Source organism: Odontesthes bonariensis, chromosome 21 (genome assembly GCF_027942865.1).
Source record: "Odontesthes bonariensis isolate fOdoBon6 chromosome 21, fOdoBon6.hap1, whole genome shotgun sequence".
Classification (NCBI taxonomy): domain Eukaryota; kingdom Metazoa; phylum Chordata; class Actinopteri; order Atheriniformes; family Atherinopsidae; genus Odontesthes; species Odontesthes bonariensis.
The window spans coordinates 33233474-33255014 of NC_134526.1; the positions used below are offsets into that span (position 1 = coordinate 33233474).

The 21541-nt window shown below is 43.5% G+C and overlaps 2 protein-coding genes across 4 annotated transcripts in view; one reads left to right on the top strand and one right to left on the bottom strand.

Moving 5' to 3' along the window:
* Positions 1 to 14021: 14021 nt before the first annotated feature.
* On the bottom strand, positions 14022 to 16874 carry LOC142371313 (uncharacterized). Its single transcript, XM_075453960.1, has 3 exons — positions 16219 to 16874; positions 15682 to 15750; positions 14022 to 14980 (listed from the first exon to the last, which is right to left on the bottom strand). The coding sequence occupies exons 1-3, from the start codon at positions 16370 to 16372 to the stop codon at positions 14559 to 14561; spliced, it is 645 nt and encodes a 214-aa protein (XP_075310075.1). The 5' UTR covers positions 16373 to 16874; the 3' UTR covers positions 14022 to 14558.
* Positions 16875 to 18533: 1659 nt separating this feature from the next.
* The window catches only part of abat (4-aminobutyrate aminotransferase), a 95325-nt gene continuing 92317 nt past the window's right edge, over positions 18534 to 21541 (top strand). For 2 of the 3 annotated variants that reach the window (XM_075454488.1, XM_075454486.1), the window contains exons 1-2: positions 18534 to 18632; positions 19131 to 19188. The gene's annotated coding sequence lies outside the window, so the exon portion shown is untranslated. The remainder of the gene's footprint in view (positions 18633 to 19130; positions 19189 to 21541) is intronic. The other variant, XM_075454489.1, reaches the window with a different exon arrangement.

Sequence of the window (21541 nt, forward strand, 5' to 3'; positions counted from 1 at the left end):
GCTAACCACCACACCACCGTGCAGCCCTAATGAATGAATACCATCCACAAAAGTTATTAAAACCTAAAGGCCGGCGCACACCTTTATCATCGTTTATCGGGTGATCGGCATAACAATTCGGACCGTATTTGACACGCTCGCACGTCCACCGCACACACTTGCGAACCTACGATATTTTACATTAAAGAAAATTAAAAAAAAGAATAAAAAAATTAGTAATAAAAGTACCCAGATGTTTTAAAGGTAAAAAATAGTTAAGTATTTATTGTTTAGTTTTCTTTTACAACAATCCACAAGTCAAAAGAGGGTCTAAAAATAATACCCTAAATAAAACAAAATCTCCAAAACAAAAAATTACATCTTAAAAAGAGGTAATTCAAAAATCTAAACGAAACCAAAACTAAGCCAAAACAAAATCAAACAAACCAAGCGGCTTCAAAACCAGTGTTAGTCAAAATAACACAAAACCGAAACACAGGACTCTTCAAAATCAACCGAGCTACAAACAGGTTCTAGTAGCCTTCAGAACATACAAAAAACAGTCCAGCTCAAGCTAATAAAGCTATCCAAATGATCAAACAAATACCCAGCAAAGAGGCAAGCTGAGGCAAGCCTTCTGGTAGGAAGGCAAGGTTTAAATAGGGAGGCCTCTTCAATGATTGATGGAGTCATTAAGAAGGAAGAACCAATCAGAGCAGGAGTTGGCCTCAACCAGGAAGTGCCAGGAGTAGAGCTGCATCCAGTTCCCTCAGCAGGCAGGAACCTACTCTTATACAGAAAAAAGAAACATACAAGGCCACTGGCTGTAACAGTCATGCATACACACGAAATTTGTCCTCCGCTTTGAACCCATCCAGGTTGGCACCTGTTGACACACTCATGCACAGAGTTACACACTCATAGAGACAGATGCCATCCAGGAGCGGTGGGCAGCCATTCAGCGCTCGGGGAGCATGGGGGTACGGTGCTGTGACCAGGAGGTGGACTGCCACCCCTCCAGCTGTCAGTTCCACCAATCTTTTTTTTTTTTTTTTTTTTGAGCCGCCAACCTTCCAGTCATTGGCCGACCGACTCTAACCACTGAGCCACGGCTGAAATCCTCATCATACACAAATGGTTGGTCACATTCTGCTCCTTAGGCAGAAACAGACGGCATCCCCTCTGGTCCCAGGAGTATCATTTGATCATCGGGCATTCTCAGTAGCTGTGAAAACCAAGATAAGGAGCTGTGAACGTTGGCGTCTGTAGGCAGTACCCAGCCTTAACACGGCCCATCAGCTCAGAACTCCGGGCTGCAATAAAGAATGGTCGGGTGTAGCTCATCACCCCGCATGTCCAATTCAATTGGTTGGGTGGAGGATTAGGTGGCGCCGCCTTCTGAGCATTACTTTTTGTAATCCAGAAGTGGAGCACTATTTATTGAATGAAAAGTTCCCGTTTAAATTTTAAACCACTGCAAAATTGTGGACTCATAAGTCATGTTCTGAAAGGAGCATTTGGACACTGGAGATGTGAAGGCGCTGGGCTTGTATGGGTCTAGAAGTCCAGTATCTGCAAACTGATGTCATTTTAACAGAAGGATGGAAAAAGTGCAACCGAAAACTATTCAGTGCATTTCCTGGAGAAAATCGTGTTTGCCTACAGCTGGAACTTCTGTTGTTGTGTGTGTACCTGAGCACGTGTCCATCCTCCAACCTCACCATGATTTATCACCTTTAGCCCTCTGCGCATGGATGCTGCTGCACTACAGCTGATGTACCAGCAGAGGGCACTCAAGTGCAACAAATGACTCCATTACAGGGTAATATTATTATTATTATTATTATTATTATTATTATTATTGACAAAAACTCACCGGTTGTCTCTCAATACCTGAAGTATGAAGTCATGAGGATGCAGTACGGTTATTCTGTATTTGGGACAGCAGCATACTTGATGATGTCATGATGACATTTCCTCAGTGATAGTCAATACAATAGTCGGCAGTGCACGGTCTATGTTTTCATTAATAATATCTTTATTCCCTGTGTAGCAATAAGAGTGCTTCTAAAGTGACCATTGGCTGGACAATAATGCAGAAGGTGGCAGCGTAGTCTTAGTAGTGTGTTTTCAATGAGTGAAATTAATGTTACATCAGAAATTTGTTTATCTGATTGAATTAACAGATGCGAATTTCAACAAGTCCAAAGTTGTCTCAAATTAAAATAATCAAATTTCATAGTTTTAGGTTAATTTTTATATTATTTCATCTGTGCTATACTGAGTAAAGATTGATATTCATAGAAAATGACTCAAACCGTCTTACTACAGAAGTGTGAGTCACGGCCCTTACTTTGGAATATTTGTACAATGATATAATAATAGGTGAATGAGATGCTCTAAACTGTACAGTAGTTTGTTCCAGTTGTGTGCAGCCTAACGGCTAAAAGCTGCTGGTAGTTTGTTCCAGTTGTGAGCAGCATAACAGCTAAAAGCTGCTGGTAGTTTGTTCCAGTTGTGTGCAGCATAACGGCTAAAAGCTGCTGGTAGTTTGTTCCAGTTGTGTGCAGCATAACGGCTAAAAACTGCTGGTAGTTTGTTCCAGTTGTGTGCAGCATAACGGCTAAAAGCTGCTGGTAGTTTGTTCCAGTTGTGTGCAGCATAACGGCTAAAAACTGCTGGTAGTTTGTTCCAGTTGTGTGCAGCATAACGGCTAAAAACTGCTGGTAGTTTGTTCCAGTTGTGTGCAGCATACCATATACTTATTTATTTTTTATTTTACTTAATTTTCTTTAATTTTGCATTAACTTTGTTGTTACCGGTAATCTGACTGTAAAGCGTATTGAGCTGCAAGTCTTGTATGTTACGATCACAAGTACCGGTATAATGTTGAGGCTGGCCAGAGAAATCGTTGGTTCTAATTATAGACCCGGCCTGTATAAGAGTCCGGCCAGTATTTACCTCCTCCGACAGCGAGACCGGCCAATATTAGAATCCCGGCCAGTAATGGAATACAGGCCAATATTAGAGGATTTACGGTATACATAGAGTAAAGTGAGGAAAGGTGTGATAGATGAGGCCCCCCAGCAGTCTAGGCCTATAGCAGCTTAACTATGGGATGTTTCAGGATCACCTGAGCCATCCCTAACTATAAGCTTTATAAAAAAGGAAAGTTTTAAGCCTGGTCTTAAAAGTGGAAAGGGTGTCTGCTTCCCGGACATTTACTGGCAGCTGGTTCCACAGAGAGGGGCCTGATAACTGAAGGCTCTGCCTCCCATTCTACTTTTAGAAACTCTGGGAACCTCAAGTAAACCTGCAGTTTGGGAACGAAGTGCTCTGTTAGGAAAATATCTTACAATGAGATCTTTAAGATATGATGGAGCTCGGTCATTAAGAGCTTTATATGTAAGGAGAAGAATCTTAAATTCTATTCTGAATTTAACAGGGAGCCAATGAAGAGAAGCTAAAACTGGAGAAATATGATCTCTCCTGTTAGTTCTCATCAAAACTCTGGCTGCAGCATTTTGGATCAACTGGAGGCTTTTCAGAGAATATGTGGGACAGCCCAATAATAAAGAATTACAGCAGTACAATCCTGAAGTAACAAATGCATGGAGCAGTTTTTCTGCATCACTCTGAGACAAGATATTCCTGATTTTAACAATATTACGAAGATGAAAGAAGGCAGTCCTAGAAACCTGTTTTATATGCGAGTCAAATGATAAATTCTGGTCAAAAATAACTCCAAGGTTCCTCACTGTAGAACTAGAAGCCAAGGAAATACCATCTAGAGTAACTATGTAGCTAGACAATTTCTCCCTGAAACGCTCAGGTCCAAAGATAACGACTTCAGTTTTGTCTGAATTTAGAAGCAGACAGTTCTGAGTCATCCAGGTCTTTATGTCTTTAAGACATGCTTGTAGTCTGACCAACCTATTGGGTTCATCTGGTTTTATAGATAAGTACAACTGGGTATCATCAGCATAGCAATGGAAATTTATGCCATGCTGTCTAATAATGTTACCTAATGGAAGCATGTATAAAGTGAAAAGAATCGGTCCAAGCACAGAACCCTGGGGAACTCCATGACTTACTCTGGTGTGTGAGGAAGATTCTTCATTTACAAGAACAAACTGAAATCTATCAGATAAATATGACTTAAACCAGCCTAATGCAGTTCCTTTAATCCCAATAACATGTTCAAGTCTGTGTAATAAGATACTGTGATCGACCGTATCAAATGCAGCACTGAGATCCAACAGAACAAGCACAGACACAAGTCCGCTATCAGAGGCTAAGAGGAGATCATTGGTAACTTTCAGCAGTGCAGTTTCTGTGCTATGATGCACTCTGAATCCTGACTGAAACTCTTCAAACAGATTATTTCTGTGTAAGTGATCACAAAGCTGAGCTGCAACTATTTTTTCAAGAACTTTAGACATAAAAGGGAGATTGGATATAGGTCTATAATGAGCCAACACTTCTGAATCAAGAGTAGGTTTTTTAAGTAAAGGTTTAATTACAGCAACCTTAAAAGTCTGAGGTACATATCCTGTCAACAGACAGATTGATCAAATCCAATATGGAAGTGTCAATTAATGGGAAAACCTCCTTGAACAGTCTGGTTGGGATTGGGTCTAAAACTCAAGTTGATGGTTTAGAAGAGACTATTGCTGTTGTTAGTTCAGAGAGATCAACTGGACAGAAGCTGTCTAAATACAAATCAGGTTCTAAAGATACTTCTAAAGCTGCTGTACTTGATGATACATCACTGATAATAGTGGGAAGGACTCCATCAATCTTCTCTCTGATAGAAACAATTTTATTAATATAGAAGCTCATGAAATCATCACTGCTGAGAGTTAAAGGAATACCTGGCTCAGCAGAGCTCGGACTCTTAGTCAGACTGGCTACAGTGCTGAAAAGAAACCTGGGAGACTCTTCTAAATTAGAGGAACGCCACTGTCTCTCCAGCTTTCTTGCAGTCTGCTTTAAAGCACGCAGCTGTGAATTATACCAAGGAGCCAACCTCTTCTGACTGATTACCTTCCTTTTCAGAGGGGCAACATTGTCCATTGCTGTACGCATTGAAACTATAGTGCAGTCAACAAGAGAGTCAAGTGCTGCTGGAGTAAAGTTTAGGTAGTCGTCCTCTGTCATATCTGCACATGGCAGTGAAGAAAAGGATGATGGAATTAACTCTTTAAATCTGGTTACAGCATCCTCTGATAGACACCTTCTATATGTACATTTCTTCTCAGAAACTGTATAGTCAAGTAATGTAAACTCAAAGGTTATCAGAAAATGGTCAGATAAGAGGGAACACTGTTAACTGTTCACTCTCAATGCCATAAGTCAGCACAAGATCAAGGGTGTGATTAAGGCAGTGAGTCGGTCTGTGAACACTCTGAGAAAATCCAATAGAGTCCAATATAGAATTAAAGTTCATATTCAGGCTGTCATTTTCAACATCTACATGAATATTAAAGTCACCCACTACAATGACTTTATCTGTACTCAGCACTAACTGGGATAAAAACTCTGAGAATTCAGACAGAAACTCAGAATAAGGGCCAGGTGGACGATACACAACAACAAACACAAGAGGTTTCTGGGATTTCCACTTTGCGTGGGAAAAACTGAGAATCAGAGATTCAAAAGAGCTCAAACTAATCTTGGGTCTGGGACTGATGAGTAACCCTGATCTGAAAATAGCTGCCACTCCTCCTCCTCTGCCTGTGGTTCCAGGAACGTGAACATTTAAACAGTCAGAGGGAGTTGCTTCATTAATGCTAACATGATGCTAACATGATCCTCCTGCTGCAGCCAGGTTTCTGTAAGACAAAATATATCAATATGATGATCACAAATCAACTCATTCACTAACAGAGACTTGGAAAGGAGAGATCTGATATTCAGCAAACCACATTTAATAGTTTGATGTTTTTGTTCAGTTAAAGTTTTTGTTTTAATAATTTCTTTTTGCACAAGAGGATTTGCTCCTTTTGTGTTAATTGATTGGGTGGGTAGCAGCAGGTGGGAAGCTGCAGAGAAGTGTGTAAGACTACAACTCTGCATCCTGGTCTGAGCCCTGGGTTGTCATGTTTTAGGGTGGCAAATAAATTCATCCATATTTCTAGAAATGAGAGCTGCTCCTTCCAAAGTGGGATGGATGCCGTCTCTCCTCATCAGACCAGGTTTTCTCCAGAAAGATTGCCAATTATCTCTGTAGCCCACATTGTTTGCTGGACACCATCTAGACAGCCAGCGATTGTAGGACGACATGCGGCTAAACATGTCATCACTGGTCAGATTTGGCAGGGGTCCAGAGAAAACTACGGAGTCCGACATTGTTTTGGCCAAATTTCACACCGATGCAACATTCATTTTAGTGACCTCAGATTGGCGTAACCGGGTGTTATTAACGCCGACGTGAATAACTATTTTACCATATTTACGTTTATCCTTAGCCAGCAGTTTTAAATAGGATTCTACGTCGCCCGCTCTGGCCCCTGGAATGCATTTGACTATGGCCGCTGGTGTCTCTAATGCCACGTTTCTGACTATAGAGCTGCCAGTTACCAGGGTTTTGTCCTCAGCGGGTGTGTCGCTGAGTGGGGAAAATCTGTTAGAAGCGTGGACAGGTCGATGGTGAACAACGGGCTCAAACTGTGGGTTGCTATGTGAAGTTTAGATCGGTCGTGTTCAGCGAATTTAGTGGTGGCCTTGCGCCAGTTTCCGAAGCCATCGGACACAAATGGATTGTCAGCGCGAAAGTGGTCGGGCTGGTCAATTTTTTTTCGATGGCCCCCACACACGTGAAACACAGGGCACGGTCAGTCTCGGGAACATAGTGCAGCCAAGTCCACTTATTGAACCAGGCGGGCAAAAATGACCTGCCGGACGATTCGTTTCCAAAATGTCGGCTGGGGAAACTATATTTGAAGGGCTGGAAGGGTTTATTACCAGTGGGAAGCAGCGGCCTACATCCATTGTTGGTGGTGGCGGCGGGAGGTGCACACGCAGGGCCATTCTCCAGCGGCAGCATGGCAGGTTGTGGACCGTTATCTCCATTCTCTGCGACTGCGATCCCATTAACTGCAGCAGTGTTACCATCCCCAACATGCTTCTCCTCCTCCGCGAGCCGGCTGACTTTGGGCATAGAGCCACTAAAAAAATCTAAAATCCTTTTTTGAGACATATCTCAGCGCTGAATAAATGAATGAATGAATGAATGAATGAATGAATGAAGGAAATGCAATAATATCCACAATGCACAGCGTTAGCAATGTCACCACGTTGACGTTATGAACTTATTTTAAACAGTATTTTTTAATTATTAAGAAACTCTACTGAACAATATACCATTGTGTACACCAAAAAATGACAATTATTTTACGTGTTTTAAGGTGTTTATTGATTCATGTTGGGCTTGAGATTATGAATGCAAAGCAATACCATCAATGCATAACGTCACCACGTTCAGAACTGAACATTTTAACAGTAGCCTAGGCCTATTTGTATCATTAAGAAACTGTAGGCCCTTCTTAACTTTATTTTTGTTTAACCTTTTTTTTTACTCTTTTATTATGTTTATCGATGCATTTGTAATGGATGCAAACTAGCAGAGAACAGTCGAGTCTAAGCATAGGCTACATAAGTAAACTGCGCTGTCTCGCATTACGGAGTAGCTACAGATCTCAATAGCAACTTTGGAATGGTAGACCGGAGCAGTGGCTCAGTTGTTAAGAGACGTGCTTCCGTTGCTTGAGTCGGAACGTTTGTGTTTTGAGACGCGTGTACGAATCCCGATTGGAGGAGACTGTACAATAGGTTTTCATGAAATATATTTTTGTTAGCTCCCCACCATCTCGCAATGCACATTCAGCAGGGGGTGCAGCCGCACCCCCTGCACCCCTAGTTCCCACGGCTATGCTGACACATGGAGCAGGTGAAAGCAGGAGATGGAGGGAGAGAACTGGTAGCCATGCTACGCTAGAGAACCAGACACACCGCTAAAAAGTGAGATTAAAGATCTGTAGGAGTGTGTTAGAACAGAACAGGTATGCTATAGAGTTTAACTATGCAAAATTGTGTAAGTTATAGATAGAAATAAAGTGATTATCAGTAGTCCAAGCGGAGCAAGAAATTCCACAGTGCACAAGCAAGGTAACAGGAAGTGATGCAATACGTCTTACCGCAAAGCGTCACAGCGTCACAAATTCATTCATGTATTCTGGACCTAAACCATTCCGTGATTTGTAGACGAGTAGCAGAACTTTAAAATCTATTCTGTATCTGACCGGGAGCCGATGTAAGGACCTGAGAACTGGGGTGATGTGATGTGATCTCTTTGTTCTGGTTAAAACTCGGGCTGCAGCGTTCTGAATGAGCTGCAGCTGTTTGAGACTCTTTTGGGGGAGTCCAGTCAGAAGACCATTACAGTAGTCAAGTCTGTTGGAGATGAAAGCATGAATCAGCTTCTCCTGATCTGTTTGGGACATGAAACCCTTCATTCTGGATATGTTCTTAAGTTGATAAAAGGCTGATTTGGTGCCTGATTTGATATGATTGTTGAAGTTCAGGTCTGAGTCTATCAGCACGCCGAGGTTCCGGACTTGGTCTTTAGTTTCTAGAGACAGTGACTCAAGATGTTTACTGACAGCAAACCTCTTCTCTTTGTTGCCAAACACAATGACCTCAGTTTTTTCTTGATTTAACTGAAGGAAATTTTGGTTCATCCACTTTTTGACTTGCTCTAAGCAGTCGCACAATGACTCTATAGGACTGCAGTCATCTGGAGACAGTGCAAGATATATCTGTGTGTCATCTGCATAGCTGTGGTAGTTGACTTTAGAGTTCTTCAGAATTTGACCCAGAGGCAGCATGTATAGAGTGAACAGAAGGGGTCCAAGAACTGACCCCTGAGGAACTCCACATGTCATAGCCACTCGATCAGATTGATTACTTCCAATAGTCACAAAATAACTCCGCTCCTCCAAGTAGAACCTGAACCATTCTAGGACTGTCCCGCTGAGTCCTGCCCAGGTTTCCAACCTGTTCAGCAGTATACTGTGATCCACAGTGTCAAATGCAGCACTGAGATCCAACAGGACCAGAACTGACACCTTGCCTGAGTCAGTGTTCAACCTTATGTCATTTAACACTTTAATAAGAGCCGTTTCTGTACTGTGGTGAGGTCGGAAGCCTGACTGAAATTTGTCAAGGAGTCCACTGGAGTTCAAGAAGTTACTGAGTTGATTAAAAACCACTTTCTCAACAATCTTGGCTATAAAAGGAAGATTTGAGATGGGTCTGTAGTTGGTTAAAATGGAAGCATCCAATGTTGTCTTTTTTAGGAGTGGCTTGATGGCAGCTAATTTTAAGGGTTTAGGAAACGTGCCTGATTGAAGTGAGCAGTTTATTATTTGCTGCAAATCTGTTTGGACAGAGCTTACAATAGTTTTAAAGAAGTGAGATGGCATTGTGTCAAGACAGGATATCGATGGTTTAAGATGCTGGACTGTTTCTTCTATGGTTTTTTGGTCAACTGTATTGAATTCTGACATCATAGTTAATTGATTAGGTGGTTTTAAAGATTGCGTCATTTTATTATTTTGCTGATTTATGTTGATATTTAGCCTTATAGATTTGATTTTTTTTCATTGAAAAAGCAAGCAAATTCATTGCATTTTTCTGTGGAACAGAGTTCTGAAACTATCTGTTTTGGGGGGGTTGTCAGCTTATTAACCATAGCAAACAGAGCACGAGTGTTGTTGATGTTCTTATTAATCATTTCAGATAAGTGTTGCTGTCTAGCCCGGAGTAACCCGTGGTTAAAATTACAAAGACTTTGTTTGTAGAGGTCATGGTGAATTTGAAGTTTAGTTTTTCTCCATTTACGCTCTGCTTTCCTGCATTCTGTTTTCAAGGCCTTTACCATCATAGTGTTTCTCCATGGTGTTCGCTTTCCGCTCAAGATCATCTTATTTTTAACAGGTGCAACAGTATCCATGACATTTGAGATTTTCAAGTTAAAGTTATCTAAGAGTTCATCAACTGTCTCTGCACTCGCAGTTGATGACATAGCTATAACTTCCATAAACTTAGCACTGGTATTCTCATTTATGTACCTTTTTCTAACAGACACACGGGTTAACTGAATGTTTGGAGTTAACTGTAAGTCAGAGAACACACAGAAATGATCAGAGAGCGCCAAGTCCTTGATATCAACAGAAGAAATGTCAACACCTTTAGAGATAACCAGATCCAGTGTGTGGCCTCGAGTATGTGTGGGTCCATTCACATGTTGAAGGAGGCCAAAAGTGTCAAGTAGAGAGCAGAGTTCTTTGGCATTAGTGTCCATGTTATTGTCCATGTGAATGTTAAAATCCCCTGTTATGATAAAAAAGTTATAGTCAGTGCAGATAACTGACAGCAGTTCAGCAAACTCATCAAAGAGAGTTCCTGGGTATCTTGGTGGTCTATAAATGATTAGAAAGATAACTTTTGGATCCCCCTTTACTAAAAAAAAGAGATATTCAAAAGAGCTAAAATCACCAAGTAAAATTTCTTTGCACTGAAAGACTGATTTAAAAATGGCGGCAACTCCCCCGCCCTTCTTACCACTTTGACACTTATTGATAAAACCTTATTGCCTCATTGAGAATGGTATCACAGCTACATTCAGTCAGCCATGTTTCACTAAGAAATAAAAAGTCTAGATTATAGATAGATAGATAAATACTTTATTCATCCCAATTTGGGAAATTGTTTTGTTGCAGCAGCATACAGTAAAATATATGAAAACAATTAAAGTAAAAACAAGCAAAAATAATAGAATAGAATAAAATAAATATAAAATAAAATAAAATAAAAATAGTGAATAAACATTCGCTATATACAAATCTGCAGTAATTTTTTTTTTCTTTGTTATTGTTTTTTAGAAGAGACTTCAAGCCTATTGAGGTTGAAGTTCTCTTCCAGCCAGAGGGGAGGTGTTGTATATGGTGATGGCTGCTGGTAGGAAGGATTTCCTGAATCGGTCCTTGTGACAGCGGAGCTGGATGAGCCTGTTGGAAGAGGAGCTCCAAAGTCCAACCAGCAGCTGGTGGAGAGGATGGGTGGGGTTATCCATGATGGATAACAGTTTGTTCAGTGTCCTCCTCTCCACCACAGATTCAAATGAGTCCAGTTTGCAGCCGATGACAGAACCAGCCTTCTTAATAAGTTTATTAAGCCTGCTGGCGTCACCGGCTCTGATGCTGTTCCCCCAGCAGACCACAGCGAAGAAGAGTGCACTGGCAACAACAGACTGATAGAACATCTCCAACATCTTGCTGCACACGTTGAAGGATCTCAGCTTCCTCAGAAAATAGAGTCGGCTCATCCCCTTCTTGTAAACAGCATCGGTGTTGGTCCTCCAGTTCAGTCCGTTGTCCAGGTGCACTCCCAGGTACTTGTAGTCCTCCACCACAGAAACGTCCTCTCCCAAAACGCACAGAGGCTTTGGAGCCGTCCTCCTCCTTCTGAAGTCAATGACCATCTCTCTGGTCTTTGCCACATTCAGAAGCAGGTGATTTCTGCCAGACCAATCCACAAAATCCTCTACCAGCGCTCTGTACTCCCCCTCCTGTCCATCCCGTATACACCCAACAACCGCAGAGTCATCCGAAAACTTCTGCAAGTGGCATGACTCTGAGTTGTATTTAAAGTCTGTGGTATACAAGGTAAACAGGAAAGGAGACAGCACAGGTATAGGTCATGATCATGTCATTTACTAAGAGGGATTTGTTAGCTAGTGATCTGATATTGAGTAGGGCTAATCTTGTGGAGAGATAGTACAGGGCAGCCATTTTGGGTCTGCTCTCATAAGCAGTATTAGAACAGGGCAGCCATCTTGGCTCTGCCCTCATAAGCAGTATTAGTACAGGGCAGCCATCTTGGCCCTGCCCTCATAAGCAGCATTAGTACAGGGCAGCCATCTTGGCCCTGCCCTCATAAGCAGCATTAGTACAGGGCAGCCATCTTGGCCCTGCCCTCATAAGCAGCATTAATACAGGGCAGCCATCTTGGGTCTGGCCTGATAATTAGTTGCTATGGGAGACAGCTGTGTGTGTAAGAAATACAGGAGCCAACTGTCAAAAGTGCCCTCACTATAGCCCTTTTTCCATCAGATTCTGTAGCGAATTAAAAGTTATATCGCATTACTTTGTTGCGATATAAGATGCGTTCGGTTGGTTTTCCATCAAACAGGACGATTCTAGCGAAATAAAATGACATCACAATGAACGTGCTGATGCGCATTATTCTGACTCGACCAGATGATTTTCCATTACAAAAGTGGCGAATTGTAGCGAATTAGAATGCTCGGTAGCGGGAATTTAATTGCTCGCGCTGTTATTGTCAGCCTCCTGTTATAACAGTTGCTATAACTTTCAAGGCTACGTACCTTTTCACCACCGGCTTTCGTTTTATTTATTAGGCTAGTTACTTATTTAGAGTTATGGACCGTAGGATAGGACTAAACATGCTGCTAATGCTGCTATGTCAGCTTATAATAGCCGTCAGAAATTTAAGAAGGAGGATGAGAGCGAGGCGAGAATTAATTATGCTGCTTCAGGACCACCTTGCCATAGCTCCTCAGAGGGCATCACCACAACCATGGCAGCGAACAAGATCTAGCCTATGGTGGGAAAATGATGTCCTGGCACATTTCACGGACCGTGAATGGTTGACGTCGTTCCGTATGACGAGGCAGACGTTTGAGCATCTTTGTGACAACTTGCCATCACTTCGGCCGAACCCATCCAGCCGTAGGCCACCCGTACCTCACAACAAGAGGATCGCCATTGTGATTTACAAGTTGGCCAGCTGTTGTGAGTACAGGGTGGTGGCGGGGAAATTTGGGGTCAGCATCACAACGGTCCACCGATGTGTATACGCGACGTGCCGAGCCATCACATCAGACCTCCTTCATCTGTATGTAAAGATGCCGTCGGCTGACGAGGCTCAACAGATCGCCTACAGAAATGCGACGAAACACCACATCCCGCAGGTAGGTTATGTAAACTCGTTATGTCATTCTACATCTGATGGGTCTTCTTTTTGAAGTAGGCAATTAGCTTGTCGTAAAAGATGCATACAGGGAGTTCAATAACTGTAATTTAATAAACAAAATAGAACATTGCAAGAGAGCTTGTCTACATTTCTGTAGGCCTACAGTTATTCTGATCACTTGCTGTTTTTACCCTATCAGCTCCACTTTGTGGAGGGGTTGAGCATTGGATTACATTGAACATTTTTCCTCCCCTCTCTGTAGATCTATGGAGCAATAGATGGGTCCCATATCCCCATTCTCCCTCCCCTGGATGGATACAGGGACTACATCAACAGGAAGCGCTGGGCCTCTGTGATCTTACAGGCAGTGGTGGATGATCGTGGACTATTTCGCAACATATTTGCTGGAATTCCTGGGAGCAGCCACGATGCCGCTGTGCTGAGACAGTCCAGTCTATACAAAAACCCTGCATTACGTCCCCAGGCCAGTATAGCCATTGATGACATTGACATTCCCCTGATGGTTGTAGGTGACCCTGCATACCCCCTCCTTCCCTGGCTTATAAAAGCATTCAACGGCCCCCAGTTAACACCAGCAGAAGAGGCCTTTAACGGGAACCTTAATTCGATCAGAGTGTCTGTGGAGCACAGTTTTGGGAGACTGAAGGGAAGATGGAGGGTCCTCCACAAGAGAAGCGATATACATCACAGCTTCATGCCCACAGTAATAGCTGCTTGCTGTGTCTTGCATAACATCTGTGAAATGGAACACCATGCAGAATATGTTGGTCGACCTCCTGCCCCTGACATTCAGCCACCTGGTCAGCCATGTGATGATGCAGATGTGCATGATGCACATTTGGTGAGGGGAGCCATACTTAACCATGTGCAAAATCACATGCACCTTTAAGTGTGTTACATACAAATTGTACACAAGAACCTTTTTAAATGTTAAACATTTATTAAATATTTTTGAACATGGACATGCAAGAACTGTATTCCTTTATACATTTTTTTAAATATAAATATATAGGTAAAAAAAAACTTCAGGTTTTAACTTTAGCAGTTCATATGAACATAAAAACACAAAACCGCACCAATTAAGAACCTATAAATATACATGTAGGTGCATACATACTTAAATAAATAACAGTAATAGTGTATGCAAGTCTGCAATTCATATGAACATTAAGCATAAGATCACACACACTATTCCAACAAATGGTAATAGTAACACTACTATATAGTAAATAGTGTTACTATTACCATTTGTTGGAATAGTGTGTGTGATCTGCAGACTTGCATACACTATATATGTAAATATTATATTACATAATATATTACAATATACATGTTCATTAATAGTAATATATAAATATTGAGTTAAAGTTATATTAAGTTATATATATTAAGTTAATATGAAGTTAAATAAATTGATTGCTTTGCAAAAATGTGACAATATGAAAGAACAAAAACTGCCATATGTCAATAACCTACATTACCTACATAACCTACTCAGTTCAGAGCTGGGTGTATATATTGCCATTTAAGAGGGAGTTTGCGTAGCTCTGCTGCTGTGGTTGTGGTTGTTGTTGTTGTTGATGCTGATTCTGCATGTACAGAAAGGACTGGTAGCTGTTGGGACCAGGCTGGGTGTGGGGAGAGGGAAAGGGTGGTTGGAAGGAAGCTGAGGTTGTCTGCTTCTCAATACAGTCAACCAGTTGGTTGACTGAAGAGACAATTGATTTCAGCATGTCTCTATCTCTCTCTTCCTGTCTCTCGTGCCGCTCCTTCATCTCTGACAGCTTGTCATTAAGCTGCTGGGCTGGAGTCACCTTTCTCTTCAGTGGCCTCCTGAAAAGGCTACCTACCGGGGTAACCGGTGTGACGGACGCAGGAGTGTCAGGGATGTCCATCTCACTATCAGTCTCCATAGCAGCGTCTTTAAAAAGAAATATAGAATGACAACAGATTAGTATTAGGCTACTAAAACAATAAATAATGATAATGATAATGAGAGACTTTATTAATCCCCAATGGGGAAATTAAATGCCACCTGGTCATCCACACAGCACATAACAAACACATACAAACACATAATAAATAAATAAGAGCTAAAAATAACTAAGAAACAAGAAACAGTCCATCATAAAAACACACAAAGAATCACCACAACAAGTAAAGACACATGAAACCACTAAAAAAGCGCACTCAGCAGCTGTTGTTAAAAAGTCTGATAGCTGCAGGAATAAAAGAACGTCTAAACCTTTCGGTGGAGCACCTAGGAAGGAGGAGCCTTTGGCTCCTGCCACTCTTTGTGAATGAGCTGTACAGTGGGTGGTCGTCCATGCTCAGCACGCTGTACATGGACACTGTACAAAACAGTACCATTAAATAAACTGCAGTCTTCTACTAGCCTAGAAAAATGGTCAACCTTGTCCAACAGCCATCTGCTGTCTAATACAAGCGAGCCCAAGCTAAAATTCTCATAATTACTCTATCAAACAGTGCTGGTGTGTGAATGTGTGTGTTTTGAAAGCGCTTTGAGTCAACTTCATAGTTGTGATACGGCGCTATACAAATACATGTTGTATTGTATTTTATTGTATCATAAGATTAGAAATCTGATATGGATTGATTTACCATCATCATCATCGTCCTCTAACACTGCGTTGGAAGGGCCTGGGTCTTCATTTGAAGAAACTGGAGTAACTGGAAATCATTAATAATAGGATTTAGTACATTTAGCAAATAAATGGATTAATAAATAACACACCTCTCCACACCCCATCTCCACATTAACATTTGTCCTTGTAGTACAGCATGTCAGCATTTTCACATTATTAAGCTATTTTTGACAGGGTGAGCCCCTTATCCAGTCATCTATTTACATTGCACAGGTCTGCCAAAGAGTATTGCCAATTGAACGAGCATGCTCTTCGACTAACTGATTTACTACTACCTCACGGTTAATACTATATAATATAATAATTACTCCTCGTCCAGCACTCAGCAAGATGCTAACGTCGTATCGTTGCTAAAAACAGCTAACAGGCCAATCTCTCTCTTTCTCTCTCTCTCTCTCTCTCTCTCTCTCTCTCTCACTCACACACACACACACACACACACACACTTCAAAAAATGTGGGACACATTTGGAAGAATACAGGCACACACTTACCGGTACCGCTGTCAACCGTGGCTTCCTTCGCGGCGGTGACCACGGGCCGACTGCCCAAAATTAATTCGATTTCCTCAAAATATTTATAATTTATTTTCCCCTCGGCTCCACTCTTCCCACTAGCCCTCTTCTCTGCCAGATATTTCCCCTTCATGCTCTTCCATTTGTTCGTAGGGCCTCCCAATTCCTCTCAACGCCTCTCTTGTGCAAAACGGTGGACAGTTTTTTGAAGACTGCGTTTCTCTGCCTCTTCCCATCCAGGGCCGAAACAACGTCGACCTCCCGAATTGTGTTTAAAAAAAGCAGAGTCTCTGCTCTCGACCAGTTGTTTCTTTTATCATCGGACACTGTTGTTACTAGTTGTTGCTGCTGTTTGATACCGACAGGATAGGTGAAATGGGGCGGCTGAGCGGCTCAACAACAACATTCGAATCCTCGCGCTTTACCAATACCATCTGCGCATGCGTGGCTAGTCTGAATCGCATTAACCTTTTCCATCACTTCTGTAGCGATACAACTTAGCCCTGAACCACCTATTTCGAGCGAATTGATTTAATGCGACAAAACAGGCGTTCTAGCGATTTAACCGTTTTTCCATCACATGTATCGCACTAACTTCTGATGCGCATCAAATTAAAGCGAATCAGGTCGTTGATGGAAAAAGGGCTATGTGTCCTCATCCTTGGGGTTTAATACTGACGCGAATGTCTCGAACAAACGGTCGCTGTTCGAAAAGTAAAAGTCATATCTGAAAAATTCCTGAACCGTGAGCGCCAGAAGGGACGGCAGAAGCCAGCGGTGTAATTTTTCATTCTGCTCCTATGTGTGTGTGTGTTTTTATTGCAGTTTTAAAATGAGTTTTCACATTGATTTGATGAGGCGGCCTGTTTATAATGGAGCTGGAGAGCTCCCTCTCTGCGCGCAGAGGGGATTTATGAGAAATCTGAGGCCAAGCTCAATGAGGGTGACTTTGGATGGAAGAGCACAAAAACACCTACGCTTTGAAGTACAATCTGTCTAGGTCAGGCAGATATTTTGGATGTGAGAGGTGTTTGTTCATGGAATTTTTTTATTAATGAAATTAGAGAGAAAAAAGTGGGAGGAGCTTTTGAGGTGTTTTTGAATCTTCCTAAAACGTAAACTGCCGTCGTGTCACAGCTGTATAATATATCAACAAACGCTTTGGTTCAGTTAAATTTGAGTCTTTCCTGTCACGTTTAAACTTTGAATGATATCTCCAAAAATGGCCTCCAAAATAGGGCTTGTGTTTTTCAATGCATTCTTTTTGAGTAATGAGAGAAAAAAATATAAGCACACTATTCCTGATTGCTGCGCATGCAGCGATGTGCTTTTTATGCCGTTCGGACCATTTGTGCGGGACTAGTAACGCGCCAAAATTTAGGGCGGAAACGGGAAAATAATAAGTAGCCTATGCACAAGAGTAATATGTGTGCCCTAATGCCTTCCCATAATAACGACAACATGAAGGTTGACACACACAACACAACAGTCACATAAAATCAATCATAAGTAAATAAAATCATAAATAAATAAAAACGCATACTTGAATAAGATATGAACCATGATGATGCTACCTATGTTGTGCAGAGTTGAGCAGTGAGATGGCAGGTAGAAGGAGAGGTTGCTGCCTGAGGGGGGAACCAGGGGGCTTCAGATCTGAGTGCAGGGGGTGAGTGGTGTCAGACATGCTGGATTTGCTTTCTTTGAAAGCTGCTTATTGGACTGTTCTGAAAGGGCTTTTTGCTGAGTGCCAATGATTTCACTGCTGACTTTGGTTATCCTGGTTATTGAGTTTTTGTGTTTCAGGTTGAGTGATGCGAACCAGCAAATAAAAAAAAGACGGTGACATAAACATTATCATCAGGGATCTGTTGACCTGGAACTTTGCCAACTTCCTTAAACAGAACACACAGCATGTCTCTCAAAAGTTAGCTTGTTGTCAATTATGGTGCCCGTGTACTTGTATGAATTGACAATCTCCATAATTTCTCCATTTACTGTGGCCTTTCCAGGGTGTGTTGCCTCTAAAATCAGTGCACATGTCCTTTGTTTTTGGGACATTCTGTTCTAATAATGCTTCATTGCACCACCAACCTGTGGCAGTAATGTTGGTTTAGCAAAGCACGTTGATGCAACATGTTGCATTGCACATGTTGCATTGCACACGTCATAAACATCTTTACAGTGAAAGGTGCTGATGGGGGGCCTGGGTCCCAGTAGAAGCTCATAAAGGAACTGTTTGGTAACGGAGAGAGATGGAGGCGGCAGTGAGAGAACAAGCCCCTCCCCAGCACATAGAGCCCCCTCCGCCGCAGAGCCCGCACATTCTGCACGCGCAAGCAGTCCCGGTCGGTGCGGACACGCGGAGCTGCGGATGATCTCACGGAGCATCGGTAAGTGTTGGCAAAGCTCGAGTCTGCACGGCTCGTGAGCCATATCACGTGTAATGTGAGACGCCTGGATCAAATTTCGCCGTGTCACAGTCTCACTCGCGCGTCAGCGTTTGTGCGCGCGTGTTATAAATATTTGGATACGCGGCTGCGACACGAACGCCTTTAATGCCTCGTGCAACTAACCTGAGCGTGTGGCCCCATAGACCCTAACCCTATATTATGTCTATGTGTGGCCCCGCGCAGCCAGCTGTGAGCCGGCAGCATCCAGCCAGAACCAGTTCCGTTCTTTCAGATGAGCGCGCGCCCCCAACAGCCTCCTGATCGACCCGATGTCGTAATCATTTGAGTGCGCGTCAGATGTGTGATGCCTCAGATGTATGCGCACCCGCACTGAGCTCCACGCGCCGCGTCCATCACCATGAGCCACACATGAAGCGTTTCCCGTGCTAACCTGTCCTGTGTGTTGACCCTCTCCTCCGTGTTGTCCCTGTCCTCCAGGACCTGCGCAACTCAGAGGACTTCCGGCCGCGGCACCAGCAGGAGGCTCCAACATTTAGTGAGTCAACACATTCATCAGTGGGTGGTGCAGGTGGTGTAGGTGGTGCAGATGGTGCAGATGGTGCGGGTGGTGCAGATGGTGCAGGTGGAGTAGGTGGTGCGGGTGGTGCAGATGGTGCAGGTGGTGCAGATGGTGTAGGTGGAGTAGGTGGTGCGGGTGGTGCAGATGGTGCAGGTGGAGTAGGTGGTGCGGGTGGTGCAGGTGGTGCAGATGGTGCAGGTGGAGTAGGTGGTGCGGGTGGTGCAGATGGTGCAGGTGGTGCAGATGGTGTAGGTGGAGTAGGTGGTGTGGGTGGTGCAGATGGTGTAGGTGGTGTAGATGTTGCGGGTGGTGCAGGTGGTGCAGATGGTGTAGGTGGTGCGGGTGGTGCAGATGGTGCAGGTGGTGCAGATGGTGTAGGTGGAGTAGGTGGTGCGGGTGGTGCAGATGGTGTAGGTGGTGTAGATGTTGCGGGTGGTGCAGGTGGTGCAGATGGTGTAGGTGGTGCGGGTGGTGCAGGTGGTGCAGGTGGTGCAGATGGTGTAGGTGGAGTAGGTGGTGCGGGTGGTGCAGATGGTGCAGGTGGTGCAGATGGTGTAGGTGGAGTAGGTGGTGCGGGTGGTGCAGATGGTGTAGGTGGAGTATGTGGTGTAGATGTTGCGGGTGGTGCAGGTGGTGCAGATGGTGTAGGTGGTGCAGGTGGTGCAGATGGTGTAGGTGGTGCGGGGTGGTGCAGGTGGTGCGGGTGGTGTAGGTGGTGCAGGTGGTGCGGGTGGGGCCGGTGGTGCAGGTGGTGCAGATGGTGCGGGTGGGGCAGGTGGTGTAGGTGGTGTAGGTGGTGCATGTGGTGTGGGTGGTGCATGCGGTGCGGGTGGTGCGAGTGGTGTAGGTGGTGCAGGTGGTGCGGGTGGGGCAGGTGGTGCAGGTGGTGCGGGTGGGGCAGGTGGTGCATGTGGTGTGGGTGGTGCATGTGGTGCATGTGGTGCGGGTGGTGCGAGTGGTGTAGGTGGTGCAGGTGGTGCGGGTGGGGCAGCGCTCAGCTCTGTGGGAGGTGTTCTCCCTGCACCACCCGAGTTTCCCCACCAGTGATGAGCAGGTTGTGTAACTCCTGGATGTTGGAGGCCCGGCTCTGTGAGTGTCAGCTCTGTTATGGAGCTGTGAGCTGTGAGCTGTGAGCTGTGCCACTGTCAGCTGGGACCGGTTCCAGCCCCAGGCTCCCTGCTCACTTATTACAACTTTAAGCAGATAAGCTGCCCAAGCAAGAATTTCTGTTCTGCAGCTGCGTTTCAGTCAAACTAAAGCATCCTGTGGGTTGTTTTATACACCTTTCATCATATTATAACACAGTTAACGGAAGGCATGTCCCGATCCGATCACAGGGTTTCAGACTCGATCTGAATCGGACGTTTCATCCTGGTCAGGGATCGGATATGTAGCCTATCTATATCTGTATATTTATTCTCTTTTTTTTTTTAAATCAGAACTATAATATTTCACAACAAATGGGAAAAAATAACAGCTTAGTATTTCCTGTTATGTGGTGGTACAGAGTCAGAGCGTCTCAACCATAGACATAATGTAGGCAGACGCCTCATAGGCTGGCGCTGCCTGTTGGAGCTGACGTATCAGCGCGGTCGCCATCTTGGATGGGTCTCCACTGCCCCCACATTACATTTATTTCCACTGAGGAAGGTGTATATCCCCAACTACAATAATCATAACTAAATATTTTTTATGTCTCCGGTCTGAACTCCACACAGAAACATGCGGCATGACGTCACTTTGCTGCCGTAAAGCGAAGCAGAACACGGCAGCAGCTAGAAGCTGGGGGCCGACTGTCTGCACTGTGGAGGGATTTTAAAGTGGATGACAAAAACATTTCCATTGCAAACTGTGAGATATGCAAAGTTGGGATTTCAAGAGGTGGCGAGGACATGGCTAACATCCTTGATGAGAACAGGTAGAGATGTTGGTTTTCATCATTAAAAACATACATTTCCTTCTGTGCAGCCAGAGGAGGAGAGGAAGAATTAGGAGTGCAGTTAAAGCACATTACTGCCTTACTTTAGAACACTGTGGCACTTTTATCTGCTTATTTGTTTCCATACCTGCAGGTATTTCAGGCTGAGCTGCTGCTGGTTTTTATATCAGACATTGTTGCACTAAACTACAATGTGAAGAATTAGTTTATTACTTGATTACTTTTGTTGTTCGAGCTACCTCACAGAAGTGCTGTGTTTATGATGTGTTAAATGATAAAATAAGTGAAGAAAATAAAGAATCAGGGACATCCTGGATCTGTTTCTTCGCCTTTCTTCTTTTTTTTTTAATGTACTGTAGAAGTATCGGATCGGGACTCGGTATCTGCAGA